The sequence below is a fragment of the Linepithema humile genome, chromosome 7, assembly GCF_040581485.1.
Source record: "Linepithema humile isolate Giens D197 chromosome 7, Lhum_UNIL_v1.0, whole genome shotgun sequence".
NCBI classification, from domain to species: Eukaryota; Metazoa; Arthropoda; class Insecta; order Hymenoptera; family Formicidae; genus Linepithema; species Linepithema humile.
In genome coordinates this window covers 10,963,023-10,983,523 of record NC_090134.1, presented here as the reverse complement: position 1 = coordinate 10,983,523, position 20,501 = coordinate 10,963,023, and the positions used below count along the sequence as shown (strand labels likewise).

The window sequence follows — 20,501 nt, the reverse complement described above, 5'->3', positions numbered from 1 at the left end:
TGCGCGAGTCTAAGCGCGCGGCGAGAAGAGACAGACCACTGTTACGTAGTCGCTAAGACGCAAGAATCTAGCGTTACGCACCGCTCGTATGTTGCCGTTGTCATTTGTAGAGCGTTCCTCCCAACGCTTCATCACGCGCCTAGTAACCAAATAACAGTGGGCTGTATCGCCATGGGTCTCTTCTCGCCGCGCTCTTAAACTCGCGCGAATTAACCGATATTTTTTAATTAATTCCTCATTAATTATTGCAAAAATCGCAAAATGATAGAGGACTTTTCTATTCGGTTTAAACCGCTCTGCCTACACCCGAGAGGTGATTTAGCAATTACCGGACACCCTGTATGTACAATACATACACTTCTGGCTTCGGCTGCAGTGTTCAATTGTTATTTATGCTCGATAAAATTTGCGCATTTTGGTTAATTCTTGCAACGTCTATCACTTTCTCCTTCACCTCAAATCCTTAACAATGAGTTGAGAATTTAAAATGTTTACATGATTTCAACGTAACTTTTATTATGGCAGCACTACTTTTTATCACATAGATAAAGTAATTTTTGTGAAACCGCTCAAATCATATTCTAAAGTGGGAAGAGTTAATTTTTACTTGGTATACAATAAAAATTTACGATATTTTTTACTTTTTTTTGCAATACTAACTTTTACCCAGCAAGTTTTTATTTTATAACATAAAAATTTTTACTCTGAGAAAGTGTAAAAATTGCGTTACTTTATTGTTTTTAAAATAATGGTTATAGCATTTAAACTTATAATTTTTTGATGGTCCGTAGTTACCGCCACATTATAATAATTTTTGATATAAAATTTTTTTCCCATGTTGATGCATTTAATTAGTAATTTCTAGAATCTTATTGTTAATGAAACATAGATATGCACATAGAAAATTAACACGGTTTTTTTTTAATTATAGAGAGAATAAATGCTGATGGGAAAGCGCGACTGTGTAATAAACAGAACGAAGGAATGTTAAAGCATCGTAAAAGACCGGACGAATCTTTTTTACATGCGTCGTAACATATCGAGAGAAAGCATGTAGATATTTTGATTTTCATAAGGGTATTTGCATAAAGGCATAAAGTAGATAGCATGCGATGAAAGTGAAGTGCTTACTTCAAAGTATCATTTGCAGTGCCGTTACTCGCGATAAAATATAAAATAAACTCGACGAACTGAGAGATACATATTTCATGCCTCGGTAGTGTTTTTCAATTTCAATTAAACCGTATAAGTAGATTTCGATAGTTCTCTTTTTAACTTCCAAAGACTACAAAAATGCTGTTATCAGACTTCGCATTTACATAATGTAATTCCACTACAATTTGAAATACATTATCCGATACTTTTTTCCTCGCAGTAATGAATGTAAGTTTATTATTGCAAGATTATTTATTATCAATCATTTTTATACTTCTTCTTAAATATATTGTACTGAGCATAAAAATGCATAATTACATTATACTCATTTTCAACGCGAGAATTAAATCATGTATGGTTATTTCCTAATTTCCTAGCGGTATTATTTAGGTTTCGCGTATTTAACCTATAGACGCAGTAAGTTATCGACATCGTCGTATTTGGAGGCTTCACGGCTTAAGCAATTTCAAAGATTTTATCAAGCGATAAATCTTCTACTACATTCGCCACTGCCAAGACGGTATATTTGCTTATATGGATTCGTTTATTCAGTAAAATTGCTAGTGACTAAATTGCAGAAAGCTTTATCTTCTTCCGTTTCAATAGAAAAATTCTCTTTACGTATGTGCAATCAATTTAATATTCATAAAAACACGCATCTGTTAAACGTAAAAAAACAATAAGGTGTTTTTCTATAATAAATTGGGCAGAATGGAGGTTTGCGTAGGGAAGATGGACGATTGATTAATGGACGATACACAAATCGCACGTACAGTCGGAAATGTGCAAATATATTTCAAACGCATGTAAATATTTTAACGCTACAAAATACAAATTCGTGGAAAGAGAGAAAGTACAAATTCATAAAATGCATCGAACTTTTGTAATAGAAACCATGTAAAAACTGTACGTGTAGTTGGAACTGGGAAATATTTCGAGTAGACGATTGACGTAAATATTTTAGCTACGAGACGCTGCCTTAAAAAATAGAAATTTTTGCAAGATATTGCACTCACCGACAGCGCCGATATCGATCAACAATCTAAGCACGTTGTAGGGCAGCCAGCATAAGGCGAAAAGTACAGCAAGAAGTAACAGCATCCAGGCGACTCGTTTTCTCTCACGTACCAATCTGTAGCTCTGCGAACAGAAGGTATCAGCATGTCTGTTGAATTTAGATTGGAATTAATCGTACGTCTAATGGATTCTGTTGGGATTAGCATAGATAGGTTTCAAAGTACCGCGCAGGACACGAAACGAGAGGGACTAAGAGGGATCGCATGGTTTGATCGATTTTCGCATTCGAGTTTTGTCGGCCGAGCAGGTAACGTTTTTTTTTTATTTTTTCAAGGACGAACCGACGATTGGTCGCAACATGAGAGTTCATCAAAATGCGCTTTGAAAAGCGAGTGCTACCATGTTGTTAGGTCAGAATAATTTTACAAAAAATAATATACGTTCTGTACATCAAAATTATGTCATTAAGAGTTATTTATACGACAGAAGATCGCTGAGCAACGTGTATTCTTTGATAAGATTCTGTTATAGAAATTGCGCGGCGTTACTCGGAGAGGAATTGTACAACACAATTCCGCCAAGTTCGTGGAGTTGGTTTGTAGTTTATTCATAACTAATTTATTGCATCTTGACACAGACAGTATTGCAGCGTGCAGAAAGAAATTCCCATCGGAGAATCGGGAGCAAAGGATTAATTTTTCACTCTTTCTTCCTCCTCATTAGTTGTGATTCATAACGAAACAAATTGTAGATTAACGAAACAAATTGTAGATTACAGATCAAATTGTTTTCATCTTTTTTGCATTATGTTTTTTGTTGACAAATCAGTTAGCAACTAAGTGAAAGAAAGCGTTTTAAGTAAGCGTGATTGCATAATTTGTAAAAGATACACAATTTGTCAATTTGACTTTAAAGAATTTTTCATGGACAACGTTTACGCAGATTTTAATAAAACGTGAAACAAGACTTGATTTTAATGAAAGTCGAAATAGGTTACACCTCTCATTTTACACCTTTGAATGAACGAACACGAATAGTGATAGTTGAGGAAATAATACGAATGGCAAATTGCTGCCATCGAATTGCAATTATCGACAACGAGCTCGCGATTGGACGGGTTTTAACAAACCAAAGCGGGATTCTATCATAAAACATCTGGCTCAGCATGCTTCAATTGAATTCACGGACATATCTTTGCGAACTTTCATAATTGGCTATGCGAAATTGACTTACGGCAGATGATTTGCATTCGCGTTTCACAGGTATCGCCACTTGGTAAACGCGTAGCGATTTTACATTCATTCTACGCGAGTGATTACAAACATGTACCGTGCAATTGACATATTGCGCGTAAAAAGTCACAAATAAATACAAGCGGATTTTTGCCAACAAAATAAAACTAGTTCGTCACGATAAATATGTCGCGTGCATGAATACTCTGTCGTTTTTAATAAATGAAATATTCAGCAAAAATATATTGTGAAGAATATTAATAGCTTTAATCAGTGATCAGTGGACACGTCATGTTAACCAATATCAAGTTAACCAATATCAAGTTAAAAAGATGATTATCGAGCGTCGTTATGTTAAAAGTAATTTTATCAAACCTGCTGCGAGCTGGCGCTTCCCTCGGTGCTTTCGCAATCAAATGGTGGCTTCCTGGAGCAAAGGGTGCGGCCCATCATCGAGTAGGCCAATATTACGAGAAGACCTGAATCATCCGAAACATACTAAAATAATATAATCGAAGAAGAGAAAAACGAAGGAATCGATCTTACAAAATGCGTATTTATGTCATACGCTGACGCAGGAGAGTAAATTAATACAATTAACACGTTAATAGTTATAACTTGTAATCAAGACTATAATTTGTTCTTGTAGTAAGAAATCAAATGTTCCTCTAACTATTCAAACAATAATAAAATTAAGTGTAATTAAACATAATTAACGATGAAAATTATTATAATATCAGGTTACGTGCGCAGTCTCGCTTTCCCTTCGCTTTTCTTAAATCAATAGAGATTTGTTTTTATAATATCCCCTTATAATCAAGAAATATATATTTTTAGATACTAAATAGAGTAATTAAATATTCAAATTTGTAAAAGATAACGAGTGAATATTTTGAAAGTAATTTCAAATATAAAAAGATTCCTCTAAAAAGGTGACGTGTGCAGAAAAGGTTTAAAAACCTTTGTGTATGCTAGTTTAAAATCGCGACACACATGATCGTCAGACAATTTTATATAACAAATAATAAATTTTTATTAAATATGAACGTGTAATTGTTAGTGACGTATAATCGTCACAATTAGTTAATATCGCAAACAAGTACTACTGTTGACGAATAATTGTTGGTAATCGATATTGATGGTGCGACAGTAATAAAATGACCATGTTTGATTAATTGTAATACGAGACTATCAAAGTTATATATAAATACTCTCCTCCGTTTCGCCCTTCGCATATAAAAATTCTTCGTCTCGTGTCATTTCGCGAAGCCGCAAAATGATGATTCGTTTATTAATTATTATTGTACAAACTTACCCGGAATAGCGTAAACAAGGACAAAACACACAGAGCCGAAGAGGCCCGCGCTGATGCCTAGCGGCTCGAAATCCTCCGAACAAATATAGACGTCCGGCGGCAGCTGACGACGCGGAATATCGTGTGGATAATCGTCCTGAGTTCCATCTCCTTCGTCCGTCCAGGATCCGTCAAAAGTTATGTTGAGACCCACGGTCGGACTGTGGACAGTCATCTGCGGGAAGGGCGGTTATGAAGCTCATAACAGCACACGACCGCACACGTCAGTGGAGTGGACGTAACATTGTTCTGACACTGCGTTTCATTTTCTGGCACAAAGCTTTGCTCCAGCAAAATATGTTTCTGACATATCGGACAGGAACTTTGATAATCCATTACGAAATCTTGTGCAATTACTTTTCGTGGGTGCATTTTTCGCATTTAGGCGATTAATTTTTATTGTCTCGATATTGACGATTAAATAGATCACGGAATTGATTGATTGATAGGCTTTATCGATTAATCCTGTGATGGGCATGTAATTAATTTGACTAATGGATTCGTAAATGCTCATTTGCTCACACTGTTTTTTTCAAGTTCGACATCAGTTTTGCAGCAGTTATGAGATTCCGTTTGACAATCGCAAATATAATGCTATTATTCTTTAATTATTATTATTACTAACATTTCTTTGTATTATCGATTTAAAAAAAAAGCACTGTTATTATTTCAATATTGTCTCTGTACTTTATTTTATTTTTTGATAAAAATAGTGATTAAACTTGATGATTGAAGCAGTTAATATATTACATTGGCCATATAAATTATGTTTTATATTTAGATTAAATGTCGTTACATTGCATAGCAAACTCATTCGATTATATTAAAGCTGTGTAATATTAATTAATTAAGCGTTTTATTCAATAAAATCTTTAAACGAATACAAACAAAATAAGAGCGTGAACGTTTATCGTATTCTATTTGTAAAGTGATAATTTTTCACCGTTTTATGGATTTCAAACGAATAGCACTTGGCGCTTTTTAGTCAATCTTCAATTATCGATCCACTCATAGATAACATCCTGTTAAGCCTTCACTTACGCGTACCTGAGACACGTGTTACGTGGCTCCTAGTTGTCCTATTTGTTTTCCTGTTATTTCCCTTATTTCGTATTGCGCAGTGACTACAAGTTTATGAATGAATTAAAGAAGAAATGCCTAGCATAAATTAATCTTAAAGAATTATACCACAACAAAATATTTTTATATATAATTGTATACAATACGCAAAAATAAAAGAAGATTTGCCATTATAAAATTTTTCAAATATGAGATTAACAAGTCTCCAAAAAGATCCGAGTGTGTCCCCAATATTTCCATGTATCAAATATTGCCATTCAAGATACTTTCTTCGTTTCTTCGTTTGGAAGGTAACAGACTTGAAGGATCGCAAAGAATTTCAGCGGAGAAGAAGACTGTCGAGAGAGAGGCAGCTTAATTTGTCTTACGTTACATCCTCTTTACGTTGAAGCGCTCGTCAGTCAAATAGAGTACAATGCATCGCGGGCCTGCGGGTATATAACGACGAAATGATTGTTCTGGAAAAACGGGAAACGCAAATGCAAGCACGGGCGCAGCTTTGTGCAAAAGGGCGATACTAATGCGGATCGGCTGTTTCACGGTGGTTCAACTTGTTCCACGCCGTCGTCGAACCGCGACGTCGATTCCAGTATGCTGCGCCATCGACGGCTTTCTATCCATTTTGCAGCGTGCGCACTTTCCTCGCTTGGTTGAATTAGTTTAATCTAAGCTATATTTGCCAAGTTCATGCGGGCCGGTGCATTTGGTATAATCCGTTATTTGCATAACCCACGCGATACTTACTATTCGACTCTCGCGAGCATCCTCGCAATCTTACGATTTCTCGCATCGTTGCACGCCGAACGTTTCCTCAAGTTTTGTTTATGACAAACAAGCGGGTGAAAAAGTATCGTACACCAACATTCACGCGCGCTCCGCTGTAAAGCACAAACATTGCTATGCACAACATGCAAAATTGAATGGCTACATCGCAAATGTATTGAATATACACATGATAGATAAATATGTTTCCTTTACTGATTAAAGATTTACAGCACATAGCTGGATAAATACATTCCAGTGATGCGATTGGTAAAATCGCACGTGAAATCTCATCTCTCCCGAAGGAATCAGAGAATATACATTCCAATTTACATCATATCATTTATCTCTGTTCTTTGCGAATAGATTTAGTAGTTGCGATAATTCTTCTGAATCCATAATTCCCAATTCTGAATTCATAAATCTATTCTTTCAAAAGACACCTCATATTTTTATTAAAAAATCCACCCGTTTTATTACATTTTTATAATTCCACAAATAGTGAATGGAAAATACAATATGCATAGAAATTCGATCCTCATTTTATTTTCAAGAGATGTTACGTGTGTGCGAAACACATGGGCTCATAGAATACTCTAGATTCTCTTTGTGTCTATATGTTCAATTAACGTACATACAGGCTCAATAGCAATTCATAATCGAGATTTACTTACCGCTGCAAAGACGGGCGCAAAGATAGCCAGGGCTACCAACCAAAGAACGAGAATAACGAGCAGGGTGCTCTTGCGGTTGAATATACGGCGAAACGTTATCGGGCTCCTTATTGCCAGATATCTGTCGATGCTCATAGCCGTGATGGTGAACACTGAGGCAGCAACGGCAACGCCTGTAAACACGGCTAATTATTTGGTCAGGAAATTTCGAATACCACCGATCTCTTATGTCGCATTTCTTCGATCGGTCACGCCCATGCTTCTTGATCCAATTTTGCGAGTGCGCAAAGCAAAGTATCATAGCCAGTTATTGTCAATTATCGTTAAAAGAGATCGATACATACACTCCTCAATTTGATTTAATTTTATTTAAGGTCTCTTCTCAGAGCTCGCAATTTTGATTGCTTTTCTTTTTACAACAAAAGTTATAATCCACTAATACTTTAATCCGTTGTATTTTATCTTAATACATTTTTTACGCTATCGTAATGTTATATATTTTAAATTAGAACTTCACGATTTATCAATGTATATCATAAAATATTTATGAAATATTTGACGCAACGAGTGTGCCACGAGAAATATAGAGAAACAGCATCGTATATTATTTCCGCCGTATGTTTGCTTGTTAAAAATTGCAAACTATTTCACGCGTGATTTCGTTACATGTAACAAGTAATAAAATAATGGTGTGATGTTTTATATGTAAATTATTAAAAACATTGTGTGTCTTTAACCTTTGTCCGTTCATAACGCGGACATTTATATATACTATAATTTTCAATAACATATTTTAAAGAGCTTGCTGTGAAGAAGCTGAGCATATATTACATTATTTTACGATTTTGTTAAAAAAATTATTCGAGATTCTAATTATCTCCTCTTGCAGAATTCTATCAAATATTCTCTCATACGATATTATACATGTATAATGAAAATAATTTGGGAGAAAGAGAGGAAAAGACAAAGAAGGAGAGGGAGGGGGAGAAAGTAAGAAGTAGAGGAAAGAAGGGAAGGAGGGTGGAAGAAGGAGAATAAGAATGTGTTAGTGAGTGAGAGGGGGGGGGGGGGAGGATGGCGGAGAGGATTTGGGAGGGAAACAGAAGGAGAAAAAAGCACGGATGCCTTAAGAAGTTCGTAGATGAACCGTGCGCTTTAAAATCACTGTACGAAGGTAACATACAGAAAAAATAAGTACGTGCTAAATAAAGCTTCAGATTGGCATATTTATTAATTTTATTTTTTTTGTGCGTGCGCTTTGCAATTACAAATTCAAAAAGTAGATAATTCCAAATTTGCGATCTTTCCATTATTAGTATTGCAGATTTTTTCGTACATAAAAATACCTAAATAAGAAATTATTGAAGTGGATAATTATTTCAATTACCGAAATAAATTGTAACTATTTCAGTCTGCATACACATTGTAAAAATAAGTCAAAATAGCAACATCGAGTTTAAGCAATTATGTTAATACTTTACATAATACTGCACAGTGATTTTTTTGTGTATAATACATATTTCTTTGAATTATAATCTCCGTAAGTTTAGTGTATTAATAATGTTGCTTTTTTGGAGTGCTTCCTAATTTCTTTCACTTACTATTCAGTTCTCTTTTTTGCAAATGTATGTATGTGTCTGTGTGTGCATAAAGAAAAGTAGCTTGTCTAGTTAAAATAATAATAATGCACACGCCGAGCTAAAACGCGTGAACGTGAATTGAATTGTATGCGCTAAAATAAAAATAAAACTGTCAAAGAAGTTGGTACATTTGTGATATCTGAAATTACATATGAATGTAAATGCGTTGACGTTCTATCCATAGATGACGTAAGAGAAATATGAGCCCTTATTTTCCAAGTGGTGTAAGTCCAATTTCCCAAATTGTTGGGAAATCAATATTTTACGTTTGGGCTACCTATCTGTTATCGTTTACTCCGTCAACTTTGTACTGCTCCCAGCGGCTTATTTATAAAGTTAGACTTACACCACTTGTTTATTAGATGCAGACAATCCTTAGAACACATTTCTAGTGTAAAATCTTCAATTTTGGACTTACACCACTTGGGAAATAAGGGGCTCATATATTCGCAATATCTCGCTGTTATATGATTGCAGCAGGAATTGTTACACTTTTCTTAAAAAAGGGAAAGTTTAGTTTATATTAAAAGCAAATGTTGACCAATATTTTAAGGCGGAGAAAAATACAAGCAATGTTTCAAAAAATCGCAAGCATACATAACTTGTTTGCGCTTTGCCAGAGTACAAGGATAAGATAGCGATACTTTTTAGATAAAAATATAATGGGAGCTTTTTTTATTCTAGATGCTGAAAATGTTAACAGTATTAAAATTGAACATTCTGCAAAACAAGAACTCATTACTGCTGTAGAACGATGCATAATCGAGTTGCTTGCGTAGATACGCCAATTGTCTGATAAATATCCGTAGCGGTAATCATGATAACGATTGAATCAACGATAAAATGTATGAAATTTTGATCAATTCGACATTTTTTTTATTACATAGTAAAATAATGTATTACAGAAAAGTATGCTTCATATTTACACCTCCATATAAAATATTTTTTAAAAAATTTTAATATGCGGGCAAAAATATATGTACAAGTACGAAAAGTAATAAAAGAGTCAGAAAAAAGAAGACAGACTGTTAAAATGCAATACATATTTTATATACAATAAAATGGAACAAAATGCAACAGGGAGCGATGACACTGTGAGAGATTTAAAGCGCACCCAAGCCGAATGAGAGTGGAGATTGACTTTTAAAGATTTTCCGACCATGAAAATGCAATACTTACCCTGTAGATAAGAAGCGAGTTTGCACATGAATTCACTGTATTTCCAAGCCATCGATATTGCGTGGCTGATAGCCACTGGCATGCATATCATAGTAACCAATAAATCAGCGACGGAGAGATTCACCACAAAATAGTTCGTGACACTGTAAAAAAAATTGTTTTCTTTATTTTTACATGGATAAAAAAGATTTGCGACATACTTGCACCTTTTAAAATTCATATGTATCAAGGATTCTGGAAATCTGGATTATATTTTTTATTAATATTTTCAGTTTTATTTTAATAATATTGCGTATCATATATAATAATTTGTTATTAAGTATGAATTATATTTATATAAATCTTATCTTTCAATTTAATAAAATCAATATTGTTGTTTTTTTTGCTGATACATAACAGCGTTTGGCTGGCAGCCAACGATACGCGGTACCAATAAATCAGCGATAGAATTTCTCTACAAGCTATTACATTACTAGAAAAATAAACTTTGTTTTTCCATTCCTTTTTTTGTAAATACACACAGAAGTGTTTATTAATGGACAATAAAATAGATTATCGCGCGATATAATCTATTTTATTATCCATTAAATGTAATAATTTAAAACGATTTATCTGCTTTTGTTTAGATTTATTTTTTAACAAATATCGTATTATCGCTCTTTAAAAAGATACTTAAAACGCATTTAACGCGTAAAGGTCATAATAAAGACAGAATGAGCGCATCAAGCGCATCAAGTTTACAGTTACCAATACCGATATCACCGAGTTGAAGACTGAGGGTACTTCCTTGTTACAATTCTTGAGTACTTATCCATCAGAGGAACAAACATCATTGTCAGTTACCGAAGTCTCTGGCAATCTCAATCTTTGAATACCACACCCACGTCTTTTGCTCCTTTTCTTGCTCGCGTTCAATCGCTCTGCCAATTCACTGACACAGTTGCGAAGAACTCGTTCGATTTCTTTCAGCGGTGAAAAGGAAACTTGACAAGGCATTTGCTACTTTTAATGAACTTTGGTCTTAACAAGTGCACTTTGCTCGTGGAGAAAATATCAGGTTTATTTTGTTAAGAATCAATTATATTGTTCATACTGGTGGACGATTTATACAGCTAAAAAATATTCATCAAGAACAACATCATCGTAACTTTGTGAGGGATATAAAATAAAGAAACGTAAAGGACACAGAAACAAAAATATTTAATTATAATGACAATCAGAGCAATATAAAAAAATTTTTTTCAGTTTATCATTAAGATAAATGCGGATGGATTGAATCGCCGGACAAAACGGATTATTTTTAACTATTTTATATTTCTAAAAATTGGTTCATTCACACACACATGCACGCACGCACGCACACACACACACAAATTACATAAGTGCGATTAAATTACATCAATATTTAAAAATGTTGTAAAATATTTAAAAATAATTCACTTTGCTCGCTGATCTGATTCATCCGCATTTACTTTGCAAATGCATTTTTACAAGACGGACATCGTATATCACCTGATAATCAACAGCTTCTTTCTTGTAAATTTTTATCCTTTGAAAGTATCATTAAATCATTCTTATTTAATTTGATCTAAAAATGCCTACCATGTGGAAAATGATGGAAAAGATTACAGAATGCGATGGAAATGTCATCATTGACGAAAGGAGTAACGGAGCGACAGCTGAATCTATATCCAGCAGGAAAGTGGAGGAGCAGACGTCGCAAAATGCACGGTTCTCCCATTGCCTCATTGTGCTCTTATTACGTAGATACGTGATTTCCGTCGACGTGCACTTCGCGTGGGGAGCGATAATTTCTGAACGAAAAATAATCAGAGTTGCCACGGCAACGTCGCCCACCCGCTTATCCATTATGAACGCCTTGCGGTGGTTTATTTGCGTGATGCGATGCTGCGCTACGATCGAAAGCGCGAGCGGGCCACAGATATGTATACAGCATTGCGAAATAGTTACGAGCAGTTACGAGCTGGGATACATTCTTCTTCGTTAGAGCAATAGTCTGCATCTTCTCCACAGTCGAGACTAGACAAGCTACTTCGGCAAAAATTAATGCTTCTCGCGAATACAACGCGAGCACTCAAAAAAATGATCTTGCAATAATAGCTAAAATTTTCTAGGTGTAAAAAATTAACTAAAACAGATAAATGATTAGCAACTGTTGTGATATTGCATATGTAATTACTTAATCAGTTTAGATGACAGAAACAGAATATATATCTGTATTGTTTGTGAACTTTAAAAAGAAAGTTTCTCTAAAGCGCCTATCTATATAAGATCAATCACGTGTTAGATCATGCAATGAATAACATTTAGCAATGGTACCTAAATTTTTCAGAAGCTATTGCTAGAACATTACTGCTATAAATTCTATATGTGACAAACAATGTTTTCACAGATACGAAAAATAGCGATACATTCTTGTTGCGATATCTAGAAATCTAACTACATCAGCGAAATATTTTTTTGAGTGAGTGTTATATTAAATATTCAAACGACCTTCTTTTGCCGGGCGCGATACTCTTTCTAGAATATTACAAAATGGAATTTGGGAAAGCGCACCAAATGGGAAACTCCCAGTGTGAAAATTTTAGGACAAATCTCTAATCATACATCGGTTCGTCTTCCTCTCTTAAAAAAAAAATTTTCAATCAATTAATAATGTGCTACATTCACATATGTATGTACATAAATCAATAAAACGATACAAGATATATTATAAAATATTATAATATTTTTTTTCTCAAACTCCACGGTATCAAAAGTAATTTTCAATTTTTCAAAAATTTTGAATCTTGCAACCAGATCCCTTTACAAATATTCTATGATATATATGAATTGCTTCCATACAGCCTCGCAATGTAAATCGGGATTATAGAAATCCAAGTTTTTAGTCCCACGTGTACCATCAGGAGCGGAGATATGCGATTATGAAAATTTATGCGCCAGTCAATTCTGTTCACTCTCAAAGGAATTGTTATTCGCTGCGCGCCACGCTTATTGACGCCGTGATGCACGAATGCCACGTATTTGATTAGTGAAATATTTATGACGCAATGTGTCAATGTACCTATAGTTTCAATTATGATTGTAATTACATAGATTTTGCATAGTTATCACTAATAATGATTCAGAGTAATTAGACTATGACATACATACATATCATCGGTCCGTATATAAACAAATTATCCGCAATGCATTCTGTAGTCATCTGCAAGGATGCGTTATCATATGCACAAGAATAATTACAGGCGCGCTTCAAGGTTGTGAACATGAATATTCCGGAGTAAACATGATTATAACAGCTAAATTATACTGGTAAACAACACTGGGTTGAAAGTTGGGATATCACGATCACTAATTCCGGGTAATAAATTGCTCGCATAAAAATGGGAAGGCGATAATTAAAGTAAGTGCCGTTATGCATTAACCGCGATCTCTCTAGTATTGAATTTGTCTGACCTTTGTCTAGTCTATTAACCACTCAGCTCACACCCAGGATAATAATTACTGGTCGTTTAATTCCGCTGTACCGTAGGCAATATCCTGCGGTAAGCCATGCTGCAAGTGGGGCGATCGCATGGCCAATCAAAGTTCACGTATTCGAAGATCATTACTTTCCCTCGAATCTATTGTACGTTTACGAAAATCTCACATTATACGATTCGCAAGTGTTCCACAGTGAGTCGCGATTGACACGTAAAATTAGTCGACAATGACTAATTGCATTCACTCAGTTAACTCATGACTATTAAATTTTTAATTTTGCATACAACAATCTACATGCAGTAATTATGCATTGCATGAAATAAAAGCAAAAAATTAAAAATAAATAAACGTAAATAAAAAATTGTATTGTATTTGTATTTGTATTTGTATGTAAATGCATTTTTTAAAATAAAAAATAATAAAAATAAAAATTTTTACATTTTATTTGTGCGTGTATGTGTGCGCGCGCACGCGTGTGTGTATGTGTGTGTGTGGAACAAATGCTTGAACATCTCCCGAATACCCTACGCATCGCCCTTTATTCGAAAAATTCCATCTGATGCGTACCTCCATTAAAGTAATTCCGTCTAAACGTATTCGCCTAGACGTGTTTTTGTCATGTAGAATCTTGTTTTCCTATAATTTCCACATGGATAAACAGAATACCCGTATGCATATGTATATATTACCTAAGCATCACATAATTTTACAGCATTTCTCATTAGAACTTGCTAAAAAATGTATTTTTGCAATATAATTAAATACAAGGATCATTTTTTATTTTATCCTTCTTGTTTTGTTCAAGCATGTCAAACATTTACGTAAAATTCCATAAAATGATAAGCTTCTTTTCTCATTAAATAAACAAATAAAAAGAAAAGATATTAAATAAAATATTAAATAAAATTATCTAAAATTAAATATGAAACAAAAACAAAGTTTCAAAGAACTAAATTAGTATATTTATATAAAGGAAATATAAATGGGAATTCTCTTTCAATTCAGAATAGTCGCTATACAAAATTAAAAACGTACAAGTTTTGTATGATTAAATCGCCAAAATAATTCCGAGAATAATTACGATAATTACAATACTGGCTGCTAGCCGTTTTGCAAAATATATGATTTCATATATTATTATAAATAAATATAATATATCAAGAGAGTGCCATAAAGAACCGGAAGTGACGCATTTTGACATGTTATGTAATATCCTTTGTAAGCAAAACATATTTTCCTCTACATTGTCATAAATTTATGATGGCTTTCGCTCAGCTATAGTTGATTGTAGATATTAGACGAGTTTCTGCATGATATATATTTATATAATGTGTTTACTGTAGTACTTTTTAAATATTAAAGAAACTAATCGATATCATCTCATATCGAAATTATGTCAAATCCAGAAATCATAAATTTTGCCATCCTTCTAAATACATATCTGTATACATTTACACAATATCTTAGTAGTTCATTAGGAGGATCCTTCTATTTTGCACAAATTAGTGATGTTGCATATATAGGGGATTATATTAGCGAGAGAACCAATGTCAAAGTCAGAAGATTGATATGTTTGATATATTTGAATACTACGTTATTGTACCATTGCATGCAATGTCAATCGCATATTAAGAGAAGCAGTATTATTGCATACTAAAAAATGAATGGATTGTAAAAAGATTAGTAAAAATTTTTATTTAAAAAAGTAATAATAAAATAAAATAAAAATAAATTTTAATCCTTGATATATAAAACCAGCTCTCCCATTTTCAAAAATTACATAGAAAGTTAATTTCCCGGGACAAATATTCCGTCCATTCCTTTCAAGAGATAAATGCAAACTATTTTGTATTTTCTCATATTCTTCAGTAGTAATGTTTGTTCGTTGCAAACTTTGATTTGAATACCATGTTCTATAAAAGTTTATATATGACGGCAAATCTGAATCATATCTAGCACTGGATGTAGCGTATACAACACAATATTGCTACGCTATATTGCTACTGACGACAGGGGGGATTGAGGAAGAGAGAAGGAGATAGAGGGAGGGAGAAAGAAAAAAAGAAAGGGAGAAAGGAAGAAGAGAGGGAGTAAAGATAGGGTTGGAGAGAGAGGGGAGGGAGGGTGATAGGGGGAGGAAAAAGGGGAGAGATAGGGTGAGAGGAGGGAGGGGGAGGGGGAGAGGAGGGAGGGGGAGGGGGAGAGGAGAGGAGAGGAGAGGAGAGGAGAGGAGAGAGAGAGAGAGGGGGGGAGAGGGAGAGAGAGAGAGTTTTCTTGCGTAGTGACTGCTTTTCTTTCTATAGACTCACATGCATATATAAAGAAATGCATTGAGACATAGTTGAGAAGAGGCTAAGATGTTGCAAGGAATCTATCACGTCATACGAAATTCTTCCGCCTCCAGCAATCTTAATTTCGAGCAACAATTACAATGTTTTTCAAATAAGTTTGTATATTTTCGCATACTTTTCCATTGTTTAGAAAAGATTACTCCCGTGTTATTTTTCTCTTGTGCTGTATTGCTGTACAAACAAAGGTGTGCTTATTACACCTAGTTAGTGTTTCATAATTTTTTAATTTAGCAGAATAATGGTTTTGTTAACAACGACAAAATTACTATAACACTTCCTTTTTAAAGATCTCTAAATTTGAAAATGCTGTGAAAAATTATATGTGCAAAATATACATATATGATGTAAGAAGTGTATATGTTATGGACAAAATGATAAAAGAGGCATTATACATAATGTCCGAGACCAGTCGAGCAGAGTGATAAATATTTGTTAATTTATCACTTTGGGCAATATAAATAAGAACAAATATAAATAAATATATATATATATATTTATTTATTACTCTGCCCGACTGGTCTCGGGCATTATAATGACCTTATTATTGATCTCTTTGTCCATTATATATTTGTATCCAGTATTATAAATTCACACTGACAATGAGTGCATAATTTGACCAATGAAATTAGAAAAAAAAGATACGTTATAGAAGTAAAAATTTTCTTGCTTGCACCATCTTTGGCTACGACAAACTTAACCCAGACTAAATATTGTATATCTTATCTGTATTTAACGTACAGTTAGGCATCCCTCTTGAGTAACACAAGCTTGCATTACTGGAATATTTTAGCAAAATTCAGGCAACCGACGAATATCCAGTCGTCTACGAGTTTCGAATTATTACCCCGCGCAGATCGCAATAGAGAAGTCAGTTTCATAAAGTGACACTCAAAATACCGCAGTAATGTCACGTCCATATTCCGGAGATGCCACAATAATGCGTAATATACACGCAAATATCGCATATGATTAACTTTTCGTTCGGGAATGATATTATCGCTTTAATATAGTCTATTTATAGCACCATTTTAATCTAATGTGCTTATATCATAAATTATTCAAAGTATAATATATTCCTCCGAGATGACCTGATAGCATAATTGTATAACCAAGCGATTTAATTGTAGGCAAAATCTTAATTGTTATTAAACATCAGATATTATATTACTAATTACTATACTATAAATTTAATCAATCAGAAAGTATGTAGTGACATTATTCAAATTTCATACACATCCATACACATTTTAATTATAATACATTATACATACCTTCTCATGTAATGATACTTGAAGACTACCGCGATCACAAGAATATTGGCTATCACTGCAATCGCCATTACCGGAACATAAAGGACGATCAGAAAGTAATCAGTATCTCCATAGATCTTGTCATAGTAATCCCACAATATCGCACTCAAGTTTGTCATATTGTTGTTGTTACGGATCGATGAAGATGTATCGTCGTTGTGAGTCACGTTCATTTTTGACAGCCAGGCCAATGTCGACGCCATTGTCGTCAACATGATACCAGTCGCGTTCACCTCCATCAACGTGGTTCTTCCTCGAGAGCAAAGCACACTACCCAGGCCAGAAATTCACCGGTTGCGCGCCGTAATTCACTGCATGGCTACGTGAATGGAAAAAGAGCATCGCGACTTTCGACGAGCATACGAAATATCTCGTCTTGAATCAACAAAAAAGAGACGAGGACTCGAAAACCGCGTGGGAGCCGTCATCATTGTCGTCCGAAGGTGGCAACCGTTTTCCGCATAAACGGCGTCGGACAAAATCACTCGCGAAGCGGCTGGTCGCTCTATTACTCTTCATTTCATTTCCCTCTGCACGATATAATTCAATTGCGCGGAAAACGCGGGGGCGTGTGCGCATCTAAGTGATTCTTACCGATGCTTGAAACCGGAGTAAATTTAGCAAGTTCAATTTTTCATGTACTAGAAACCTTACTTCCACTCAATCAAGCGTTGCGAGCGAAATATTTCGATTTAGATCCGATCAATGTTTACAGCGTTAACATCTAACTCGTCGAGATGATACCAGGTTTTTTCATTTTTTCAAATCTCTTTGAAGCTCACTCGTCGCTCGCTTTTTCGTGATTTATTCGTTATTCGTTATCTCGAATGAAGAGCAGTTGCAAGCGAAAGTACGTAGAGAAACGCGAATATAGAGTTATCGTACAGATTTCCCGCAAGCTATAATTAATGGTAATAAGCATGTTTCATCTTGTCGTTGCAAAAGCAACAAAATGTGTTCGTTGTGATCCAATTAAATTGAACCTGATATTGCTCTCAAATAATGAGAAATATCAGCTTGTCTTCAAAGTACATCAAGTACCGATGTGAAATATGTGGCCATATACAGCACAACAATCGCGAGCTCTGCTTTACTTCGTGGTGCGAAGCGACGATAATAAGCGATAGGGTGAGATAAATCTTTTCGCGCAATCAAAATCGGATTACCGGTGAAATAAGCTTTTTCATTTGCCTCTATCAAGAGCAATCGTACATCAAGGCAACTGAACGATCGGTGTCTGTCGACCTCGGGATAAATCTTGGAATGAAATCTTCCTTTCGACACAAATCGCAAACAGATGTGCGCAGCGAGATTGACCCCGCTATGCTATTGTAAACCGACGCGTCGTCAGCAACGTAGTACAATGCCACGAATATGATTGAGATTAAAATCTCGTATCTATAAGTATATATAAATAAGTTACTGGCACGACAGAGTTTACTTGCGTCAAATCATTTGCCGGGAAGGCGTTAATAGGATCGTGAAGATCGGCCACGTATACAAGATACGAAGTAATTGTGTTTCTTTTTTATCGATAAATATGTATATACATCGAGAGAAAGAGAGAGAAAGAGAGATAAAATTTCTTCTGTCTTACTATTTAAAATTTAAATATGCTTTTTTTTATTGCCCAAATTATAGATTAATAACCGAAAGAATATATAATTGTGAAATCGATTTATTTCTCATTCGTGTGCTAGTTATAAAAGTACACGTTGCATGTAATAGAGATTCAAGGTTCAATTAACTGACTATCGGCTTCAATTAATATAATAAATATTGGCATAAATTTAAGATAATTAGTTAAACCGAAATTAATTAATTAAACTGCGCGCATATGCGTAATGCTTCACTAATTTAAAAAAAAATTATTTTTATCGCTTATTTTGAAATATTTTTATATTTAATTAGTCATTTTGCGATATTTTCTGATATTTATTAAAATTTTTTCTGCAAAAGAGTCACAACATATTGATAAAAAAGTGGAAAGATAAATGATTAATTTTGTATCAAAGAAATCACAAGTGTGTATCGACGTGAATTTTACATCCGCGCTTCAATTCACGTATTATTTTTAAAATTATAAAAAGTGCACTGCAATTTAATGAATTTCAGTACTGTGTAAATATCGATTTTTATCTCGGATTTGTAGAATAACGAATAATAACATTCTGGATAAAAAACCAGAGGTTAATACTTCTGAACATAAAAACGATTAAAAATTTCATTTATCACTGTTCATTAATCGATGCTTTGGCACGACAACTACATTTTGAGAAACTCGGTATTGCGTCCATTAATGCGGATCCGTATATTGATACTGGTTTAATGTCGACAAGTGCATTTTTCTATATTAAACTTTAAATCAATTTTTGCGATTTTATCATCTTGAATAATTATAAAAATCATCATCACAACATTTGAACTCAAAACTTGAACTTACCGAAATTATTCCGTTTTCAAGCCTTAAACAGACATGAGAGCAAAATCAATAAATAAAAAAATAAAATTTTGCTGTCAGATGCGAGTCTATCCAATTCCACATTAATCTCTGAAAAAAATCTTTAAATGTAAAACACACATCACGGAATCACTACATCGCCGGGAATCGAGATGAACTGTTGTAATCTGAGGGATCAACTACCGATAGGATTCGTAACGTTTGCATCTATTGTCGCCAACTTTTCGAATCAGATCACGAAAGGGAGCTCAAAAAATAAATTTATCGCAAAATCGGACCATCGGCGGACGAATAGGTACGAATGGTGGTCTACGGCGAACTGATCGGGAAGAATCGCAGCTCCCGCTACCGCTCTTAAAGGCGCACGTCAACGGATCGCCGCGCGCGCTTGCGTCCTGCATCCTTTCATTCATTCGCTTATGTACACGCTGCGCTCCGAATAAAAGTTCGCGCGTCCAGTTTCATGGACGTGCCCAAAACCATCATTGCATCGTAAACGCTTTAAAAACTTTTATCAAAACATTTATGATAAAATAACAAATTTAATTGCGAGATTAAGTTGAAATAATGAGAAAATTGAATTAATAATACTATTTGACTAAAATAGTAAAAATAGTGCTTTGTAAAAACCAATTTTCAATTACAATTTGCTATTTGTATGTTTATAGAAAAAATTTGCTTTGTCAATAAAAGTTTCGATACTAGAAAATAATTGATCAATCCCGATTCGTTGACTAAAATTTGAAATACGATAAACTTTTTTTATTTTAATTTTATATCGA

At 34.3% G+C, this 20,501-nt stretch overlaps 1 protein-coding gene across 12 annotated transcripts in view; it reads right to left on the bottom strand.

Annotated features, from left to right (window-relative positions):
- The window catches only part of LOC105674217 (RYamide receptor-like), a 59,832-nt gene extending 39,719 nt beyond the window's left edge, over positions 1-20,113 (bottom strand). The window contains exons 1-8 of one of the 12 annotated variants that reach the window (XM_012370396.2): positions 19,903-20,113; positions 19,702-19,809; positions 17,220-17,857; positions 10,094-10,236; positions 7,275-7,447; positions 4,720-4,933; positions 3,780-3,883; positions 2,172-2,295 (exon numbers count right to left, since the gene is read on the bottom strand). In XM_012370396.2, coding sequence (XP_012225819.1) covers positions 2,172-2,295; positions 3,780-3,883; positions 4,720-4,933; positions 7,275-7,447; positions 10,094-10,236; positions 17,220-17,497 — 1,036 coding nt within the window. In that variant the 5' untranslated portion in view covers positions 17,498-17,857; positions 19,702-19,809; positions 19,903-20,113. Of the gene's footprint in view, positions 1-2,171; positions 2,296-3,779; positions 3,884-4,719; positions 4,934-7,274; positions 7,448-10,093; positions 10,237-17,219 lie in introns of all 12 variants that reach the window. The other 11 variants (XM_067359828.1, XM_067359831.1, XM_067359833.1 and 8 more) reach the window with 11 other exon arrangements.
- Between the last annotated feature and the right edge of the window lie 388 nt (positions 20,114-20,501).